At 38.5% G+C, this 20,806-nt stretch overlaps 1 protein-coding gene across 1 annotated transcript in view; it reads right to left on the reverse strand.

Annotated features, from left to right (window-relative positions):
• The window catches only part of LOC136748755 (formin-H), a 60,456-nt gene that overhangs the window by 15,622 nt on the left and 24,028 nt on the right, over window positions 1-20,806 (reverse strand). Inside the window, exons 9-11 of the mRNA XM_066702766.1 lie at window positions 18,498-18,609; window positions 11,667-11,757; window positions 6,996-7,082 (exon numbers count right to left, since the gene is read on the reverse strand). Coding sequence (XP_066558863.1) covers window positions 6,996-7,082; window positions 11,667-11,757; window positions 18,498-18,609 — 290 coding nt within the window. The remainder of the gene's footprint in view (window positions 1-6,995; window positions 7,083-11,666; window positions 11,758-18,497; window positions 18,610-20,806) is intronic.

Here is a 20,806-nt window from a genome sequence, read left to right on the forward strand (position 1 = left end):
AAATCTGTTCCTCATGTTGATCAGAAACGCTTTCAAAACTTAAAATAGGTGACATGCAGCTACTGTGAAAACTATTGGCAATTATTCCAATAAAAATATCAAATGTGTTTATATTCTATCACTCTAGCCTCAGGTTAAATTATACAACTCCTTTTCCCCTTAATTTCTTTCAGAAGGACAAATACAAGCAGGAATGTGTATGAATATCATTGAGTAGAGAGGTAAAGAGAGGATAGGAGGCAAGGGAATCTGTTGAACACATTCCTGCCCTGTGTGCTTGAATCTGGAATCAGTTGGCAAGCCCGTCCTTATGTTCAGGATCACAGACCTTACTTTGCATACAATATTAACTTCCCTGCTATCAGTGGAGCTGTCTCTTCTCTGCTGGACACCTGCTTTCTTGCACCCTGTGCTGAACTGTGGCAATGTGCATAAGGCATCCAGCTGCAACCTTGCACCCCTATGCTTCAAGACTTTCCTGGAGTCTTGAATAGAGAGGAGAAAAAAGAGAAACCTCTGCAGAGCACATTCCCAGACAGTTCTGTTCTTTGGCCTATTCTGAGCAGCAGTAAGCCATTGAGAAGAGCACAGTCACTTTCTGTATTAAATAAGGACACAGAACCAGCAGGCATGCTTCGTTTGTCTTTGTGACCTTGAGCCAGACAAAGGCATGAAGTACCGCATTTATTTTATCCTCGCTTTTGTGTCGGCAATGTCCTGTCAGAGATTTTGCTAGCTAGGCCTGGTGCACATCTTTGTTAGCAGGGAGTATCATAACAGATATCATGAGAGGTTTCCTTTTTTCTCCTTCTCTTATGCGGATCGCCGGGCTCGTCACATGACAGACAAATCCTTACTGATGTTCCCCGCTTTCACAGACTCAGGCTAAATCCTGGGCTTTAAAGTATTATGAAAAGGATGAGTTATTCTGCTTTCTGCTTGATATTTTAGTTTGAGATCACTGCATCTTTTTAAGTGTAATCTTTTGGAGCCCAGTCTACTCTCACCATGCCTGTTCTCATTTACATAGCAATAGTGTTATATCAGTACAGACCCCAGCAAACAAATTGGTGTGTTGGCAAGAACAGGGCAGAGGCACATTCCAGGCAATATTTGAACAGTGCTCATTGTGCCTTTGTAGGGCTGTGCGATATGACGATGTATATCGAATGACGATAGAAAAACGTCTATCGTTTCATATTATGCTCTATCGTTTATATCGTAGTGTCGCAAATGCCACTCTTTACGGCAGTATTTTTCGTCATTAGGACGCTTTGCTTTCTTCCCGGTTCTTCCACTGCGGCAAGAAATGTCCATAAGAAACACAGACAGACATGAGAGTGAACTGACAAAGAATAACCAACATAACCAAAAGATACTTTAATGCGCAAGAGGACACGGTCCGCCCCGCTCTCGTCGCCGGGCTAAACTCGCTCTGCAAGCACCCCGACAATAGCCATCGCTCCCACCCCTGCTAATTTAGATTGATATAATTTTTAAAAAAGTTTGTATGCATTTTAATACAGTGGAAAGCAATGCAAACATATGCAGAAAGTTGCATTAGATGGTGAAGTGGTACAGCAGTTTTTATTATTATTATTATTATTATTATTATTATTATTATTATTATTAACTATTTAGTATTAACATATGCTGTACCGGTAAGCAGAATCGAGACGCGACAGTCAGAGAAGAAATGTCTGTCTAGCAGATGTTAATGCGCGGCTGTGGTAAATCTAACTGAATCTATAGCATTTTACAGCGCATGTGTTGCGTGATTACTATTACTTGTATTATTGTTGTTATGTGACAGTAAATCATACTGTGTATTTCTGTACATATTTATCCCATAACAACATAACACACATAATAGTAATCAATAATCACACAACACTTGTGCTGTAATGTGTTGCATTCTGCATATATTTACCATGACAGCCTGCATGTAGTATTTGTTAGTTTCGCATATTTAATTATTAACAAAATACTTGTAGTTTTAATGTCTTTGGTTTTATTTTGTTGCTTGATTGGCTAAAAACAAGACATATCGAGATATGTATCGTGTATCGTTCAAACTTCTAAAAATATCGAGATATTCTTTTTAAGTCATATCGCCCAGCAAGTCTCTTCCAGATATCAATAGTGAAAGTCACAAATTACAGGGTGTGCTCTCTTACAATGACAAGCCCTGCTCTATTTCACCAAGCCATACTAAACAATCGTCTCAGGCACTGCTTTCCAAAACGCTTAAATATGTCTGTATTAAAACTCCAGGGTTCTAAGTAAAAGGAAGAAAAACTAGGGCAGGAAGAGAAACAAGCTCATCAAAGCTCATTTTCTCAACGAGACTTCACTCATAATAAGATATTTAATAGGTGATATATTTGACTAGTTTCTTTCAAGTTATTATATGCACTTTATATACTGCAGATAACATTCTGGTTCATGCAAGTACAATTACCTGCAAAGCCTTATTCTGTTGTGCATTATTAGTATTATTATTATTATTATTATTATTATTATTATTATTATTATTATTATTATTTTGTTTTTATTTTTTTAAAGCATGTTCTCACATTTAGACAAAATTAATTCTGGTGTTAAACATCGTAGCTGATTTTGAAGTCTGAGCTTCTGTTGCTTTATTAGCAACTTCAAAAATAAAGTGTTGAAGAATCCTACTCCATGCAGAAGGTGAGTTTTCCCCTTGCTCTCAATGTAACATCAGTATTTAAGGTGTTCATCATTAAGTGAAGTTTAACACATATCTTCATAGGAAATGTGACAAGACAGAAACCAAACCTACCTGTCGGGTTTGCGACTGCTTCTACTTTTTTTTATTTAAGTATAAATGTGTGTTTGTATTGATACCAAGAAACAACAACATATTGTGAATAATAGACTCTACCTTAATATCCATTAGTAATAATCTGATGTTTGTGTGGAAGAAATGCATTGGGAAATCATTACAGCTGACTATATATTGGATAGAACTACCAGGATTTAAATCAGAATTCAATACATTAAAGCTCCCTTAAGAGATAACATCAAGAAGTGTTGAATGAGAAGCATTTGCTCCACTTTTTCTATCTCTATATAAAAAACATATACAGACATATACCATATACACAAGTGGCTAAAGTTAACTATTCTCGTTAACTACAAATAAAAAACGGAAAAGTCATAACTCCATAAGTATTCACCCTCTTTGCTATGACACACATATTTAAATAAGCTGTGGTGTAGCCAATTGCCTTCAGAAGTCACATAATTAGTTGAATAGAGTCCACCTGTGTGCAATTCAAGTGACACATGATCTCAGATTAAATACACCTGTTTTTGGAAGGCCCCAGAGTATGTCAGAGAGCATATCTAAACAACCACACCATGAAGACCAAGAAGCTTTCAAAACAAGTCTGAGAGAAAGTTCTAGAAAGGCACGAGTCAGGGTTGGGCTTAAATTTTTTTTCCCAAACTTTGAACATCTCCAGGAGCACGGTTAAATTCATTTTAAATAAAAAAACTTGAAAGAATATGGGACAACCATTACTTAGCAGCCGTCCACCGAAACCGAGCAACTGGGCAAGGATGTCGGTGGTCAGAGAAGCCACCAAGAAGCCAATGCTAACTCTAAAGGAGCACAGAAAAGGCTACACTTGAGTGGTTAAAAAACAAGTAACTGAGTGTCCTCAAATGGCCCAGTCAAAGCCCAGACCTTAATCCAATTGAGAATCTGTGGCAAGACTTAAAAGTTGCCTCAAGGAGGTGAATACTTACTTACTAACTAACACATTTCAGATTTTTAAGTATTTTGAGGTGGAAAGAATCCCAATAAAACATATATATATATATACATCCAGGGCACGAAACTCCCGTTCCACCACATCCCAAAGATGCTCTATTGGGTTGAGATCTGGTGACTATGGGGGCCAGTTTAGTACAGTGAACTCATTGTCATGTTCAAGAAACCAATTTGAAATGATTCAACCTTTGTGACATGGTGCATTATCCTGCTGGAAGTAGCCATAAGAGGATGGGTACATGGTGGTCATAAAGGGATGGACATGGTCAGAAACAATGCTCAGGTAGGCCGTGGCATTTAAACGATGCCCAATTGGCACTAAGGGGCCTAAAGTGTGCCAAGAAAACATCCCCCACACCATTACACCACCACCACCAGCCTGCACAGTGGTAACAAGGCATGATGGATCCATGTTCTCATTCTGTTTATGCCAAATTCTGACTCTACCATCTGAATGTCTCAACAGAAATCGAGACTCATCAGACCAGGCAACATTTTTCCAGTCTTCAACTGTCCAATTTTGGTGAGCTTGTGCAAATTGTAGCCTCTTTTTCCTATTTGTAGTGGAGATGAGTGGTACCCGGTGAGGTCTTCTGCTGTTGTAGCCCATCCGCCTCAAGGTTGTACGTGTTGTGGCTTCACAAATGCTTTGCTGCATACCTCGGTTGTAACGAGTGGTTATTTCAGTCAAAGTTGCTCTTCTATCAGTTTGAATCAGTCGGCCCATTCTCCTCTGACCTCTAGCATCAACAAGGCATTTTCGCCCACAGGACTGCCGCATACTGGATGTTTTTCCCTTTTCACACCATTCTTTGTAAACCCTAGAAATGGTTGTGCGTGAAAATCCCAGTAACTGAGCAGATTGTGAAATACTCAGACCGGCCCGTCTGGCACCAACAACCATGCCACGCTCAAAATTGCTTAAATCACCTTTCTTTCCCATTCAGACATTCAGTTTGGAGTTCAGGAGATTGTCTTGACCAGGACCACACCCCTAAATGCATTGAAGCAACTGCCATGTGATTGGTTGGTTAGATAATTGCATTAATGAGAAATTGAACAGGTGTTCCTAATAATCCTTTAGGTGAGTGTATATATTCCATATTGTAACATAACAAAATGTGAATAAGTGCTTGGGGAGTGAATACTTATACAATCCACTGTAGGTAAAGTCCCTTGCTCAAGGATACAACAGCAGTGGCCCCACCTGAGATTGAACCCAAGACCCTCCCCTCAGGACTCTAGAGCCCTGACCACTTCTCCACACTGCTGCCCAGTTTATTTCTCAGTGGTAACAAATTCAAGGCTCTATTGCTTACAATACGGAGCTCTTCACCAAACAACTCCTTTTTAGGCTCAGGTCTCTTGTCTCTTGCCTGTATTTCCGCTCACCCTCTCCTACACGTCCATTAGTCATGCCCTCCCTCAGGGGCTAAGGCTGCCCAGACTGTCTCTCTTTTGCCTCTCTTGCCCCCTCAGTGCTGGAATGAGCCTCCTTGGAGCATTACATGACTTCAGACCAATCCAATCTACTTTATATTATATCAGCATTATATTCACTGTAATGTGCAGATGATTTCATATAGTAATGTTACCTATGTGAAATTGTCCATTTGTAGAAGATTTAATGTTTATATGTGTATAGCCATGTTGTCATGGATAAAGGCATCTGCTAAATAATAATAATTTGTATTATTGTTGTTAATTATTATAATAGTTCTTCTTATTATTATTCTTAGTATTATTGCTACTCCCACTACCATTACCACTACTACTACTACTAATAATAATAATAATAATAGTAATAAGAAGAAGAAGCATATTATTGCAATATCCTATCACTATACATCTCTGTAACTGCACAGCTCTGAACACTGAATGTTTGGACAACCAGTGTCAGCTAATGCTCTAATATCTCCTTTTACTCTGCATCACTAAGTGAAAGTGGCAGCATTGGAAAAAATGTAGGATGCTGGAGACAGGCAGCGTGGATTGATGGAAGAAAAATCGTAATCTGACACAGTGCGCCACACTTCGCTTTCGATGAGCTTTATAAATGTCGACACACACACTGTGTATCACCGGAAGGTCAATACACCACACAATTCCACCCCGTTCCAAAATATCACACTCTCTGCGCTTAACAGCTTAAGAATAAAACAAGGGAGAATGTCTCTTCCCTTGCTATTTTAGTCCGATTTCAGACTACAGCTGCTTGCAAAGTAATGTGTCTATATGAAAGGCTTGGTAATTTCATTTCCAAGCAAGGACAGTAGTGACTAGAAAGAGCAGGACAGGAATTTGCTATTGAAAATACTTTAATAGCAGGGCACTATTTCTCCCATTCAAGCATATAATTACCATAACAACGGTTGTGGGCTTTTCTGAGACTAGTTAATTGGTAATGTGATTCTAAAAGAATAAGTGCTGGCAAATTTTGCCACCTGTCCTGTACTCACCCACCTATACAGTTAGAAAGAACTGATAGTCAGCGCTCCCCCTTCTCTCCAGAATATGACTGGCAGATGCCTCTGTGTATCATTGGAGACTGAGTGTGAAGCATTCTCCATAGAGACTAAGCGGCCGTATATAACTGCCTGACTCCTTTTCTGTATGCAAACTCAGACACCTACCTCACGATTTCAGAATATCATCCTGCTATTATTTATTATTATTTTGATGTATTTATCATTGCCAGGTATTTTGTTCCCTTTATAGCCCCACAATTCTTGAATCCCCAGTTGCTATTCAGATATAACCTCTGTAATGATAGGGGGATATAGGGAGCTCAAATACACACACACACAATTCAAAAATCCAATTTCCACACTACAAATCCACAGTGTGAACCGCAGACCTAAAACATTCAGCATCATTTTAACACAAAGGACACACAAAAAAGCTGCTCAAAATGATCTAACTGCTGCTAACTTTGTATTTTTTAATAAATAATTTATTATAATGAAAATCACAACATGTTTGAGTTATTGGGACATGGGGAGGTGGGAGGGGCTTGTTTTATTAAATATTTCTGATAAATGCATCTTTCAGGTTTATTTTTCTTGCTTCTGCTTTTTTTTTGGAGGGGGGGGGCATGGACTTTAAGATAACTCTCAAGGGAGGGAAAAAAGTTAAGAAACCCCTGCTTTAGACACACACACACAGTTGTGTTTATGACAGACACTGTACTCACTGGCTGCAGATCCTCCATACTAATTGGGAGCTCTCTGATAGTGAGAAGCAGATCTAGTCGAGCACTCAGGAAGGGAATATTGCACATCTGTGGGGGAAACAGACAGTTAAACCATCAATTAAACTCTGCCAATGTGCTATACATTAAAACTTGTACAGGGATGACTACTATAAACCCACGATCACACTTTCAGCTGCACAGTGCAGTGCAATTTGTTCCATCGTATGAAGTCTTGGAAAGCATATTAATATCGATACCATGGCCCTATTCCACAGGTTCCACAGGTCATCCTTCAATCATCAATTTATAAAGACTCAGAAACCCACCATTGTGATGAATGAAGTGGGTGTTTTGGGAAATTCAGTCATTTTTCAGATTGTGTGGAACAAAGACAGAACTAACCTACAACCCCTTAAGAACCAGCATTCGCTCATTCTTCCTTAATTCATAAAATACTAACATGGTCCTTGCAGTCTTTAAGAGGTCGGTAGTTTTGGGAGACCTATAAAACTAATTGGATAAGGAGTCTCCAAGACCAGGGATGGAGGACATTGATCTACAGAGATCTTTGCCTTGACAAAGAAACAAACAAACAAATGTAAATTCTAAGGTACATTTTGTAATTTCCTACCATGCATTCAAGGTTGTTATTTTGTCAATTTCTCTCATTCCCAATGCTATTTTAGTAACACTGAATACAGGGTATATTTGAAGAAGGGACATTTAAAAAATTGTGTGCAGAGTGCAATGTAGTTCTGCTGATTGCTTATGCAGGACTACTTCTGAAGTAGTAAAAAAGCTCTTAAAACTGGGAGGTTACTCGTAAGCCAATAGGCTACAGTAAAAACAGGATGTGTTGTCTGGGTGTTGTGCAGATGAGAAGAGCCAGAGGGAGGGCTCATCTGAGTGACAACACACAGAGACCTATTGGTAACTTTGCTATAAGTGTTCAGTCCTTCCCATTCTGTGCAGCAATGTCCAATAGGCCCCTTTGGCAGTTATTTTCTCTTTCAGATAATTGGGGTTGCATTCAAAACTTAATGTTACTTCAGCTGTTTGGATCCTTTAAAAAACAGTGTTACTAGTTGTATGTTCTCTTGATAAATTTGTATGTTAGACACATTTTACAAATGTACCAACTGTATATCCTTTATAATTATGGAATATATAACAGCACAACAACATAGGTTAGTGACAATTTTAACACACACACATATACACTCACCTAAAGGATTATTAGAAACACCTGTTCAATTTCTCATTAATGCAATTATCTAATCAACCAATCACATGGCAGTTGCTTCAATGCATTTAGGGGTGTGGTCCTGGTCAAGACAATCTCCTGAACTCCAAACTGAATGTCTGAATGGGAAAGAAAGGTGATTTAAGCAATTTTGAGCGTGGCATGGTTGTTGGTGCCAGACGGGCCGGTCTGAGTATTTCACAATCTGCTCAGTTACTGGGATTTTCACGCACAACCATTTCTAGGGTTTACAAAGAATGGTGTGAAAAGGGAAAAACATCCAGTATGCGGCAGTCCTGTGGGCGAAAATGCCTTGTTGATGCTAGAGGTCAGAGGAGAATGGGCCGACTGATTCAAGCTGATAGAAGAGCAACTTTGACTGAAATAACCACTCGTTACAACCGAGGTATGCAGCAAAGCATTTGTGAAGCCACAACACGTACAACCTTGAGGCGGATGGGCTACAACAGCAGAAGACCTCACCGGGTACCACTCATCTCCACTACAAATAGGAAAAAGAGGCTACAATTTGCACAAGCTCACCAAAATTGGACAGTTGAAGACTGGAAAAATGTTGCCTGGTCTGATGAGTCTCGATTTCTGTTGAGACATTCAGATGGTAGAGTCAGAATTTGGCATAAACAGAATGAGAACATGGATCCATCATGCCTTGTTACCACTGTGCAGGCTGGTGGTGGTGGTGTAATGGTGTGGGGGATGTTTTCTTGGCACACTTTAGGCCCCTTAGTGCCAATTGGGCATCGTTTAAATGCCACGGCCTACCTGAGCATTGTTTCTGACCATGTCCATCCCTTTATGACCACCATGTACCCATCCTCTGATGGCTACTTCCAGCAGGATAATGCACCATGTCACAAAGGTCGAATCATTTCAAATTGGTTTCTTGAACATGACAATGAGTTCACTGTACTAAACTGGCCCCCACAGTCACCAGATAGAGCATCTTTGGGATGTGGTGGAACGGGAGCTTCGTGCCCTGGATGTGCATCCCACAAATCTCCATCAACTGCAAGATGCTATCCTATCAATATGGGCCAACATTTCTAAAGAATGCTTTCAGCACCTTGTTGAATCAATGCCACGTAGAATTAAGGCAGTTCTGAAGGCGAAAGGGGGTCAAACACAGTATTAGTATGGTGTTCCTAATAATCCTTTAGGTGAGTGTATATATATATATATATATATATATATACAAGACTGCCGCATACTGGATGTTTTTCCCTTTTCACACCATTCTTTGTAAACCCTAGAAATGGTTGTGCGTGAAAATCCCAGTAACTGAGCAGATTGTGAAATACTCAGACCAGCCCGTCTGGCACCAACAACCATGCCACGCTAAACATTGCTTAAATCACCTTTCTTTCCCATTCAGACATTCAGTTTGGTGTTCAGGAGATTGTCTTGACCAGGACCACACCCCTAAATGCATTGAAGCAACTGCCATGTGATTGGTTGGTTAGATAATTGCATTAATGAGAAATTGAACAGGTGTTCCTAATAATCCTTTAGGTGAGTGTGTATATATATATATATATATATATATATATATATATAGCTCAGGACTTACAATGAACTCCAGTGCTAACATTCGTATAGATAGAATGTTTTCTTGTTTTGTGTTTTTTAATTTACAGCTATTTAACATAGTTTAGTGATCACTGTTTAGTGATGTTTTATTTAGATGTTTTGTGTTTTACATTTCAGTCTGTACACTGTTATGTAGATTTGTTTTTGCTTTACAGTTTCTTACAAGATGTATGTCTGAACATTAGTTGTCATGAATAGTAGGTACCTTAAATCACAAAGGTAGTAGGCAAATAAATAAATAAACAAACATTGAACTGTAAGCTTTAGTACCTTGCAACCGTCTTTAACATTGTCAAAGCTGCAAAGCTGATGTTGAATCATTTTCATGTTTGCACAAAAAAGACATGACGCACAATGCAACGATCTGAACCTGGCAACAGTACAGTGTTCAACCTGCATATGGAATGTTAATGTCTGTAAGATCAGCATGTTTTCCACCATTTGAAAGGGTTGTAACACAACACAACACTAACATTGCGTATGTCTTTGCAGAGAGTCACAATTTATGCAAATCTATTGAATTGACATGTCACAGTACTTGTGTTATTAAAAAAAACACTTTTGCTGGTATTTTGAGTCATCAGGATTATAGAATATGTAGAAATGGGGTGCTTTACTGAAAAGTAATGACTTCTCATTCGGCATAACATTTACCAAATATCCTCCTGTTGTTTTAGACATGTCTTTTATTTTGGATTGCAAGCCAAAATATTTCCTTCCCACCACTTTAGAGTTCTATACATAATAATATATATGAATACAATATAATGGGAAATACTGTTGTGGATTACATTTGGTGGATTTGCTATGTTATGATAAAACCATTGGTTCAATCCTGCTTACAGCATGGGAGTCTTCATAAAAGCAAGTGACTAACGTGTTTGTAGTTTCCCCTTCTTGGCAAACCATCTAACCGCTTAAACAAAGTGTTTAAAAATGTAAGATCTGTTGATCAATTGATTCCCATTAGCACATTCCTCTTTTCCCAGGAAAACACTCAGAGGGTAGGGTTGTTTGTTTGGTGGAAGTATAATTGGCAATTCACTGAAATCTGCCAATAACCCCAAAATAAATTCCCCACCAAATATTCCCATTATACGATATATATATTTTTAATCACAGTATTATAGAACTGAGGAGACTGAATTAGTATCAAGCTGAATGTAGTGAAGGATTTAGAGTTAGCAGTCCACTTAAAATTCCATAACAGTGCAACTTAACAATACAAAAATTAAAAACACAAGAAGACAGGTTTACAAACTATAAATAGGCTTGGTATTTTCCGACAGAGTCTGCACCTGCCTTTAAAGCTGTAATTAACCTTCTTCCTCCATGTCAGTTTCTCACTTAAATCACAATAACCTAATCAATGTATTTTTAACTTTTTTCCATGAAAAGGACACTCTCTAAACAGAGCAATCCCGTTAGTGTAAGCAACTAGCCTATGTGCTGTTAATCCACACAAAAAGAAAAGACCCACTAAGAGCAAATGAGTGGTCTTAAAGAGAATGAGATCTATCAATTTGAACACTTGGCATATCGAAGGGAAGAAGCATGTTTAAATATAAATGTTGAAAAGTACCAAGCCTATAAACCATCAACTCTTCGAGACAAGTTTAAAATTGTTTTAAGGTCTGTTAGTTGACTTTTGAGTCAAGGTACCTTTGCTGTATAGAAGCTTTAATCCAGTTAATCGGCTAAGCAGACCAATTATGTAACCGGGAACTGGGTTGGAATAAAAGGCAGAAGACACCACAGTCCCTCCAGGGACTGAGTTTGAGAGCCCTGTTGTGAACAAATCATGTTGTATTGACCCTCACCTGCATCATGTACTGGTCAACCAGGTGCAGCTCGGAGGGCGACCCCTTGTAGGACTTGTACATCTCCACATCGTCTGGAGTGGGCACGTACCTGGCAGGAGCACATATCACGATGAAGGGAGTCAGTGAGGCAGGACAATAAGTGCTCCCAGCTGTCAGTGTGATTTTCCTCAGTTATCAGGCAGATATAATAGCATTGAACAAATTCTGTGATCTTCTAATTAGTGCACAATCACAATCACAAAATAAAGCAATCATGTTAATTAAAATGTATTTACCATCATTGTTCACACATCATTGAAACACTGTTGTTTATTTATTCAAGTTGCTGTAATACTGTGTTGAACCAATTTCATATTTTTTCCTCCTCAGGTTCTCAAATAAGTAAGACCTATTGATTGGGCCGTGGAATGTAATAAACTTAGGTCTCCAAGAAATGGCGATAGAAAAAAATGTGCAATTTATTCACAGGTGGAGTTGAAAAGTTCAACCCTAGTGCAAACAAACAAATCCTTACAGTAAAGGCTGACTTGAAAAACAGCACCACGCATTGCACACAGACACACAGGGAGCCAGGGGCTTTGTTTAGCTTTATTTGGTTGTGTGTTATCATCTCTCTGCCTCAGCATCCAACTTTAACTCTTTCTCAGGACACTGTTTAAGGACCAATCCCCACTCCCTGGCATTCTGTTCAGCTATGTCAAAAACCCAGTGTGTACTTGGCCTGAAACTCTCTTACAGACAGACAGAAAGACCGGCAGACACAACCCTACATGTCCCTTTCTCTACACATATTAAACATTTTCCCTATGGTTTCTACTTGTGAATATGCACGATTGCACAAGTGTCCCCAATGTTTACAAACCCAGATGTTAATGGACAATCTTCCAATGTATTTGGCAGTATTATCAACCAGTTAAATCATATATTTTTTCTCTGTTAGCTTCTGGATCCCTAAAACAGTCCATAATAATATTCCCTTAAAAGTCCAATTCTGAAATGTAAAGTTTAAACTACAGTACGTTATTCTAGTTATGTAATCCTTTTCCAGCTTGTGAGGTGACAGCAAGCAGTTAGAATGATAATAAATACATTAAACACAGAACTGTTTATGTACATCCTCCTAGGTAACAGCTAAATTGTTCTGAATTTAAACCCAGTCAGCAAATGGACACTACTTATGCCATTTCCCAATATAAAGCTCCAAAGTAAACCAAGGCTTTTCATTATTTTATGACTAAAGGGATTAGACATTGCAGCGGCTACATCTGCTCTGCATTAATATTTGAACCTATGATCACGAGTGGCTGTGTTAAAAGTGTGTTTGTTTGAGATCCTCAATGTGCTGAACTGAACTACGCTTGGAAGAATGTATTACTCATATTACATACATTATCTACTGCGCAACCGAGAATATGTATCTTTTCAACAGGTTTGCCATTCAAGACATCAAACACTTCCGTATCACCACCGAGATTCAAGCATAGACGTATTTCATTCATTTTCATTAGCATCAACCCCCTATCCCCCGAGAAGGACTCAATGCTATCTGTCTCTTCAAACACGATAATAAAATCTTCAGCTGTACGACGATACATCTGTTCTGTTAACATGTTTTGCCATAATGGTCTGAAAACTTAAGAGTGAGTGATTGGGGTTTCTTTTGTATTGGAAAGGTGACAGAACAGATGTACAAATATGTTATAATGAAGTAACGTTTCTCTCAGAACTGATTCAGACTCTCCACTGTCAGCTTTTTCTCCCTTTCCCACTCTTTTCAATAGGTGCTTTTTAAATCCTAACTTTTATAAAAGTTTCTGTTCTATTTTGCTTGAAAATATTTGTTTATAAACATTTCCTCTCCCCTGTGTTTATACATTTTTTAATTTTTTTGTCATTTAGCAGATGCTCTTATCCAGGGCGATTTGTACCCATTTATACAGCTGGGCATTTTACTTTTATAGGTCACAATTGCATCTTCTCACAAACCTACTTAATTTAGCACAAATACAGGGCAGGGTAAATAAAAAATAAAAAACATAAAATAAAATAAAATAAAATAAAAAACATAATTACAATTATAATAATAATAAGAAGAAACATAAGAAAGTTTGCAAACAAGAGGAGGCCATTCAACCCATCGTGCTCGTTTGGTGTCCAATAATAACTGAGTGATCCAAGGATCCTATCCAGTCTGATTTTAAATGTTCCCAAATTTTCAGCTTCAACCACATCACTGGGGATTTTGTTGCAGATTGTGACAACTCTCTGTTATCCATTTTGAATGCCTTGAAGCCCAATTTCCATTTGTGTCCCTGGGTGCGTGTGTCCCTGCTGATCTGGAAAAGCTCCTCTGGTTTCATGTGATCGATGCCTTTCATGATTGTGAAGACTTGGATCAAGTCCACACGTAGTCTCCTCTGTTCCAGGGTGAAAAGGTTCAGTTCCTCAGTCTCTCAGTAGGACTTTCCCTTCAGACCTGGAATAAGTCTGGTTGCTCTCCTCTGAACTGCCTCTAGAGCAGCGATATCTTTCTTGAAGTGTGGAGCCCAGAACTGTACACAGTATCCAGGTCTTCACGGGTCCACCCGAACCCAAGGACTCGGGACCCGACCGGGTTCGGGTCCATATTTTAAACGGTCAGCCGGGTCCGGGTCGGGTCCCATTCTTGTATTTCGGGTCCCGGGTCTGTTTAACATTGTGTGTAATACCCGAGGGACGCGATGACTTTACCAATTGACAATTGGCTCTTTTATTTAGAAGGCGGGATTTATTCCGCCATATCGGTGTTTGACAGATGACGTAAACCAAAGTGAATTATTGGTGTCGCCGCAATTTTTGAGATATCGTGGTTGAAGTTTGCTCGCTTTGAATATCTAAACTATATGGCAGACACGTCTCAGAGAGCACAGATGACAGCAAATACTATTAGTAATGCTAACGTCAGCGGCCATGGCACTGAATGAGCATCGTTATTATAGTTCAAACAGTGGAAGTTATCATATTATGCGAGATACAAAAAACTGCAAAGCTGCAAAGTCGTGTTTGTCCTCCGCCACCATGACAGCAAGTGAGCTTTTGAAGCTGAAATAATGAGTGGATTATACAGGCGCTTCAATCAGCAAGAGAGGAACAACATGGATGTTATTTTACCAACTTTCCTGGCAAGGAGGATAGACTGTGTGCGTCACAGTCAGGTACAGGGGAGAAGGATACTAACGTTACATTAGGTAACACAGTTTTATTTTCACAACTTGTAAATTAACTTGTTAATATCAATTAGCTATGGGATCTGTGCCGATCGGGTTCAATCGGGTCTGTGTGTCCCGATCGGGTCCGGGTCCAGATTTCAAATAATAGACGGGTCCGAGTTGGTTCCGGATAGCATATTTCCGGGTCTCTTCGGGTTCGGGCACACATTTTTGGACCCGTGAAGACTTCTACTCTAGAGCAGCGATATCTTTCTTGAAGTGTGGAGCCCAGAACTGTACACAGTATCTATACACAGATGAGCTCTAACTAGTGCATTGTACAGTCTGAACATTACTGCCCTTGTTCTAAATTCTACACTTTTGACAATATACCCTAACATTCTGTTTGACTTTTTTATTGTTTCCCCACATTGTTTGGCTGGAGAAAGTGAGGAGTCCATGTAGACTCCTAGGTCTTTCTCATGCAGTACTTCATCTAGCTCTATTCCTCCAATAGTGTAATTATAGTGGACATTTTTGTTACCTGCATGTAATACCTTGCACTTGTCCACATTGAATTTCATCTGCCATAATAACTGAATATTATCTAAGTCCCTTTGAATACCCTCTGCTGCTGAGATTGTATCTGCTGAGTCATCTATTTTAGTATCATCTGCAAATTTGACAAGTATGCTAACTATTCCATAGTCCAAATCATTAATATAGATTAGAAACAGCAAAGGCCCTAGTACTGATCCATGTGGCACTCCACTAACAACCTCACTCCAGTTAGAAGCAACTCCTATAATCGACACCCTCTGTTTCCTATACATCAACCAGTTCATAATCCATCTACTTACATTACCCTGAATGCCTACAGCTTCCAATTTGAGGATCAGTGTTTGGCGTGGAACCTTGTTAAAAGGTTTTTGAAAATCTAAGTATATCATATCATATGCTTTCACGTGATCTACAGCTGCAGTTGCATGTTCAAATAATTATAATAAATTAGTAAGACATGATCTGCCTCGTCTAAACCCATGTTGACTATATCCAAGAATATGGTTTTCATTAAGATGCTCCTTTATTTTCTATCTAATCCTTTTTTAATTAAGTAATTCAGGTGAGACTGATTGGTCTGTAAATGCATTTGATCCGGATCAGAAATGGCAGTGTAAATGTGCCTAATGACAGTTAGCAACCTGCTTTACTTTACCACATGTTGATTTTAGACAGCCGCTTTAATGCTGAAGCAATGCTAGTCCAAACGCTCAGACAACAATTACCAACCAGGCTGACTACCAGCAAAAAATTTACATGTGAACCAGCAATGGATTTCAAGTGGCTTGTGTTTCCTACAGTAACAGCTCAATTATTTGAGCCCTGATTATTCTGTTTCCTGTATTGTCTTAATGTATTTCTCATTTCTATTTTTCAGTCTGTTTTGGAAGAGAATTAATGCATCTTTTCCCCTGCCTGCGTGAGGTTTTCTGAATTGAGTACCAGAACTGGAATACCTTACTATATTTTCATCATGCAGACAGAATCTGATGTTATTCTTTTAAGGGTTTAAAAAATACTTTTGCTGATTGCAAAAAATATAGTATACATAAGTATTTTTTGTGGCTTTTTTTAAGCCAAAGCTTGGGGAAAAACAAATGTCTTTATTTTCCTTATGATTGCATATTATTTAATCTTAGCTGTAGGAAGCAGAAAAAAAGGAAAGACGCACATTACACATAACAGTATGCAAGTCAAAATGAAAGCCTATGTTTCTATATTGCTGTGTAAAAGAATTAGAATGAAAAGAAGCAGGTTTCAGCACAGCGGGGACTTTACCAGGCCTTTCTGCTTTCTACTTTTCTCCCTATTGGCCTTCACATCTACAATGTAAATTGGCAGTGTAAACCTTTAGTCTCCAGCTTAATCTTACCTTCACCCAAATATTTTGCATTACTTTTTCATAGTTATAGTTGAATACATTTTTATCATGAACGCCATTCCCATATTAATCCGGAGATGCTATGTAAATGTAAATTGTAAAGTAATCCATTGAGTAGTTAAAAAATGGGCCCTTTCCTTACATCAATTACAATTGCTGCAGGTACATCGTTTAAAGTTTGACTTCTGCGGCTATAAAAGAGAATTATTAATGCCTTAGGTTAGTCCTGCACTCATTATAGGTTATTGAAATGTTCCAACTCTTATTATGCAGTGTGCCACATCCATACTTTACTACTAAACTAATTCTGAACCTAACCTGACACTCCAGAATTGAATAACTTTAGTTCAAACTTGTCTCCTTATTATCAGGACTTTGTATGCCTTCAACCATAATTGCAATTCCAAATAACTCACATCTAAATATAATTTTCCATCTACTGCACAAGAGCATGAAGACACAGTTTTCAGTTTATTCTTAATTAAACTGTGTGTTGTTGCAGCTAGCCTCAAGCGTGGGAAGTACTGTTCTTAAGTCCATTACACTCTATATTACAAATTCTAGCTTGTGTATTGTTTTCATGAATGGTGTAAAACTCACCTGGACATAAAGTCCTCAAAGCAAAATATGTTTTTGTGTTTTTTTCAGTTAAGTTTGATTTCAAGGCCTTCTAGGAACACTTATGAATTATACAATGCAGTTTCCTCTAAAATATTCAGTGTAATTTGGCCCTGTAGAGAAAGTGCTAAAAAGTGTGTAGCGCCCAAATGGAAATTTAACAGCATCCATAATTTTGAATTTTTAATCCTCCCAGTTGTTTTATTGCCATTTTATTCATTGTTATTCACCCAGTTAAACATCATATCTCACCAGCTTTATGAGTATACAATGTATTAAGTAAATGGTGAGTACTGACTAAATCCTGATTACAGTGATTGCAAAGGAGTGTTTTCTTGTGCAGTAGTTACACAAATATTAGTGTTTGTTTTAACCAAATTGGAAAACAGTGATTGGATTATGAGATGACCGTTGCCTTAAGCATTTCTATTGTAGTTTTACAGGCAGGTAGAAAGGATAAAAACATGCCCTTCCTATAAATGTATGGTGACTTTTTAAAACATACAGCCACTAAGTGTACATGGGAGATTCATTAGTGACACAATGATCTGAAGCCCATCTGAGGAGCCCTGGCTGTCTCAGTAGAAATCTGGTTCCACAGATATCATATGTTGGATGGTAGTGCAGCAAACCCAGTCAGATCTCGGAACTGAACGGCCACAACCATCATAACAGACTCTTGAAAGTGAAGGACAGTGACATCACCAAAACACAACTGTTAAACTAACTAATCCATCTCCAGAGAGTGTCCATTTCCTGTATCCTTTGAGTACAGGGATGAAGGAATGGGGCAATCTGACCAAAAATACTTCCCCAACTCATCCTCTCATCCTCATTCTTGTGGAATCCTTTTCAATGTGTTATTTGGATTTAACAGTTAATTAGTACAATACAAAAGCACAGTGCAAGCATAAATGAGGAGACTTAGAAAGAAGCTGCACAATGGGATATGAGACAGGAGAATGGGAAAATAACAGAGACGTGAATGATGATATAATTAGGGAGATATAAACAGCTCCTTTTAAAAGGGCTGTAACAGACCCAACCGCAGCCGTCAAATGGAACAATGGAAGAGTTTACCTCCGGAGGGAGGCAATTTGCTCATCACTGAGACCTCCATCCTCTTCTGTAACAATGAACAATTTGTCCTTCAGTTCATCTGGCCTCATTGGGAAGCTTTTGAGGAAGATGTCTGTGGAAACGAGAGGAATGTCAAAATGTTCAAACAGAACGTTAAAGGCAAATAGAAACATGCAAACCAAATCCTTCCCCAATAAAGAGCAGAACTTGCAAATTAAATGAATTAATAAAAAGTTCTAAATAACTAATGAAACTTCTGTTGTGTCTCCTTCAAAATCTTTTTTGGGAGCATCACAAAGGGAGTTATTTAGAGAGGAAGACCTTGTAATGTTAGCATTTTCTAGCAATTTCATTTAAGTTTGGATCTGATAGACACTGTAACACTCTTACCGTCGGAGTCCACTCTCTCTCAAAACTTGGTGCTATGTTTCTTTACAACAACAAAAAAAAGTTTATTTTCAAAGAAAAGATGTTTGACACTTTGGATTAAAACATATGAATCATGTTTTTCACTCCTAACCTATCTAGCACATATTCTTGTGAAATGTACACTTGACAGAGCTTTCTAGTAGTTTTACAAATGCACTTACAAGCTGTTGGGGGTGATTTTAAGGTAGTGTTATCACAGTAGGCTTTTTTCTTTTTCAAGCAATTATGTGATGCTGGTCTTGACATTGAAGACTGCATGACATCACATTCCCTTCATGGGCTTCTTGTTTCTTTTTTCTGAATTTCTATTTCTGAAGGCTTGAACCTGTTAATTGGCTCCTGAGTTCACATCTAGTTAAAAGCCTCCCGGAGTGCTTGCCATGTCCCAAAGCATGCATGGAACTGGCCTTTTTGTCCTGGTTATGCTATTGTTGGCTTTAGTCATGTGGTTTCATGGCACAGCAACTGAGAGGTGGGTTATTGACACCTCAGGTGACAGAGACTTACCTGAGTGCTCCTTAGTCACACTGGTGACTACCCGGTGATTCCTCAGGCACATGCAGATTATTAGCAGTTGCAGCTGCATCAAAGCCACTGATTGGTCTTACAGGTACATTTTAGGAATTTGCAGAGCAAAATAGCAGTTGGCTAAAGTGTTTTGGTGAATGTGTGCTTCGTCTCGTCCATCCCGAAGACCCCAGGAATCTTAGTCAAGTGCAAAATCAGCATTGTTGTCTTTTTCCGAATATTTCCATGCATAGAAAATCAATAACACTCATAACAATTAGGAGGCCCCTGAATGTAGATTTTAATAAAAGGAAATGTATTTGCTGGTGAGGGTTGTAGTTTAGCCTGACTCAGTGGTACAGGTTGAGGCTTAGGATAAGGAAGATTCAGTCTCCCTTAAAATTAAAATATTCTGTTCCAGTTGATGTGGAACACTCTGTAAACACATCTATTTCCATGACTGTGACACTGCGGCAGTATGAAATGGCAACTACTTTGTATTTCCTTACACAGTCTGTAAACATTAAAAACACTTTCGTATTCATATTATATTATTTATTATTTTATACACTAGTATAGTGGAAAAAGTGGGAATCTGAAATGTGACCCTTTCCCATTAAGCATTAACAGTGATTGGTGGTGAATAACAATCATAACCACAGTTTCACATCACTAATTGCTGTTTTCTATACGTGCTCAAGCATGAGAAAGAAACAAATCAACAACACAAAACTGAAGATTGCTGGCTTTCCTTTGAGATTCAACTGAGCAATACTGGTCTGCAGTTCCCTTTTCAGCATGTCTGATAATCTTTCAGTTATCTACTGCTGACACCACCTGGGCACTAGTACAATTTACATGAGAGAAGAAAATTGTGTTTTGGGGATGTGAAGTTAATTACTTCTTGCCGTTTTTGAAACCATTTGCCTCCTCAACTGGTCAATTCAGACACTAATTGTATCATAAATATAATTCTGAGGTAGAAAGCATGCTTAATTTCATTTTTGTCTGAGCAACAAGAAGATGTGCTTTTGGTACCCCTGACATCTGGGACTTGCTAAATGAAAGTTAGCTGTTTAAGTAGATGACTGGCTTCCAAGAAATATTAAGCAGTTACTATTCTTTTTGAGAAAGTTTGAAAAATCAAGTCTTCAATTGCACCAGAATCAGAACAGGATTAAAATGGATTCTTCGCAGTCACATATTTTGTGGCAGAGTAGAATTACACTTAAATAATTCATTGACGCTTGAAACTAAAGAACAGCTGCAGAGCTACAGTGTATTGTTTATTCTGCACTGTTGGAAGAAACCAGGGAAATTGATTCACCTGGTGAGAAAGGAAGGGAAATCTTCACACAATTGTATGCATTTTT

Source organism: Amia ocellicauda, chromosome 4, assembly GCF_036373705.1.
Source record: "Amia ocellicauda isolate fAmiCal2 chromosome 4, fAmiCal2.hap1, whole genome shotgun sequence".
Taxonomy (NCBI): Eukaryota; Metazoa; Chordata; class Actinopteri; order Amiiformes; family Amiidae; genus Amia; species Amia ocellicauda.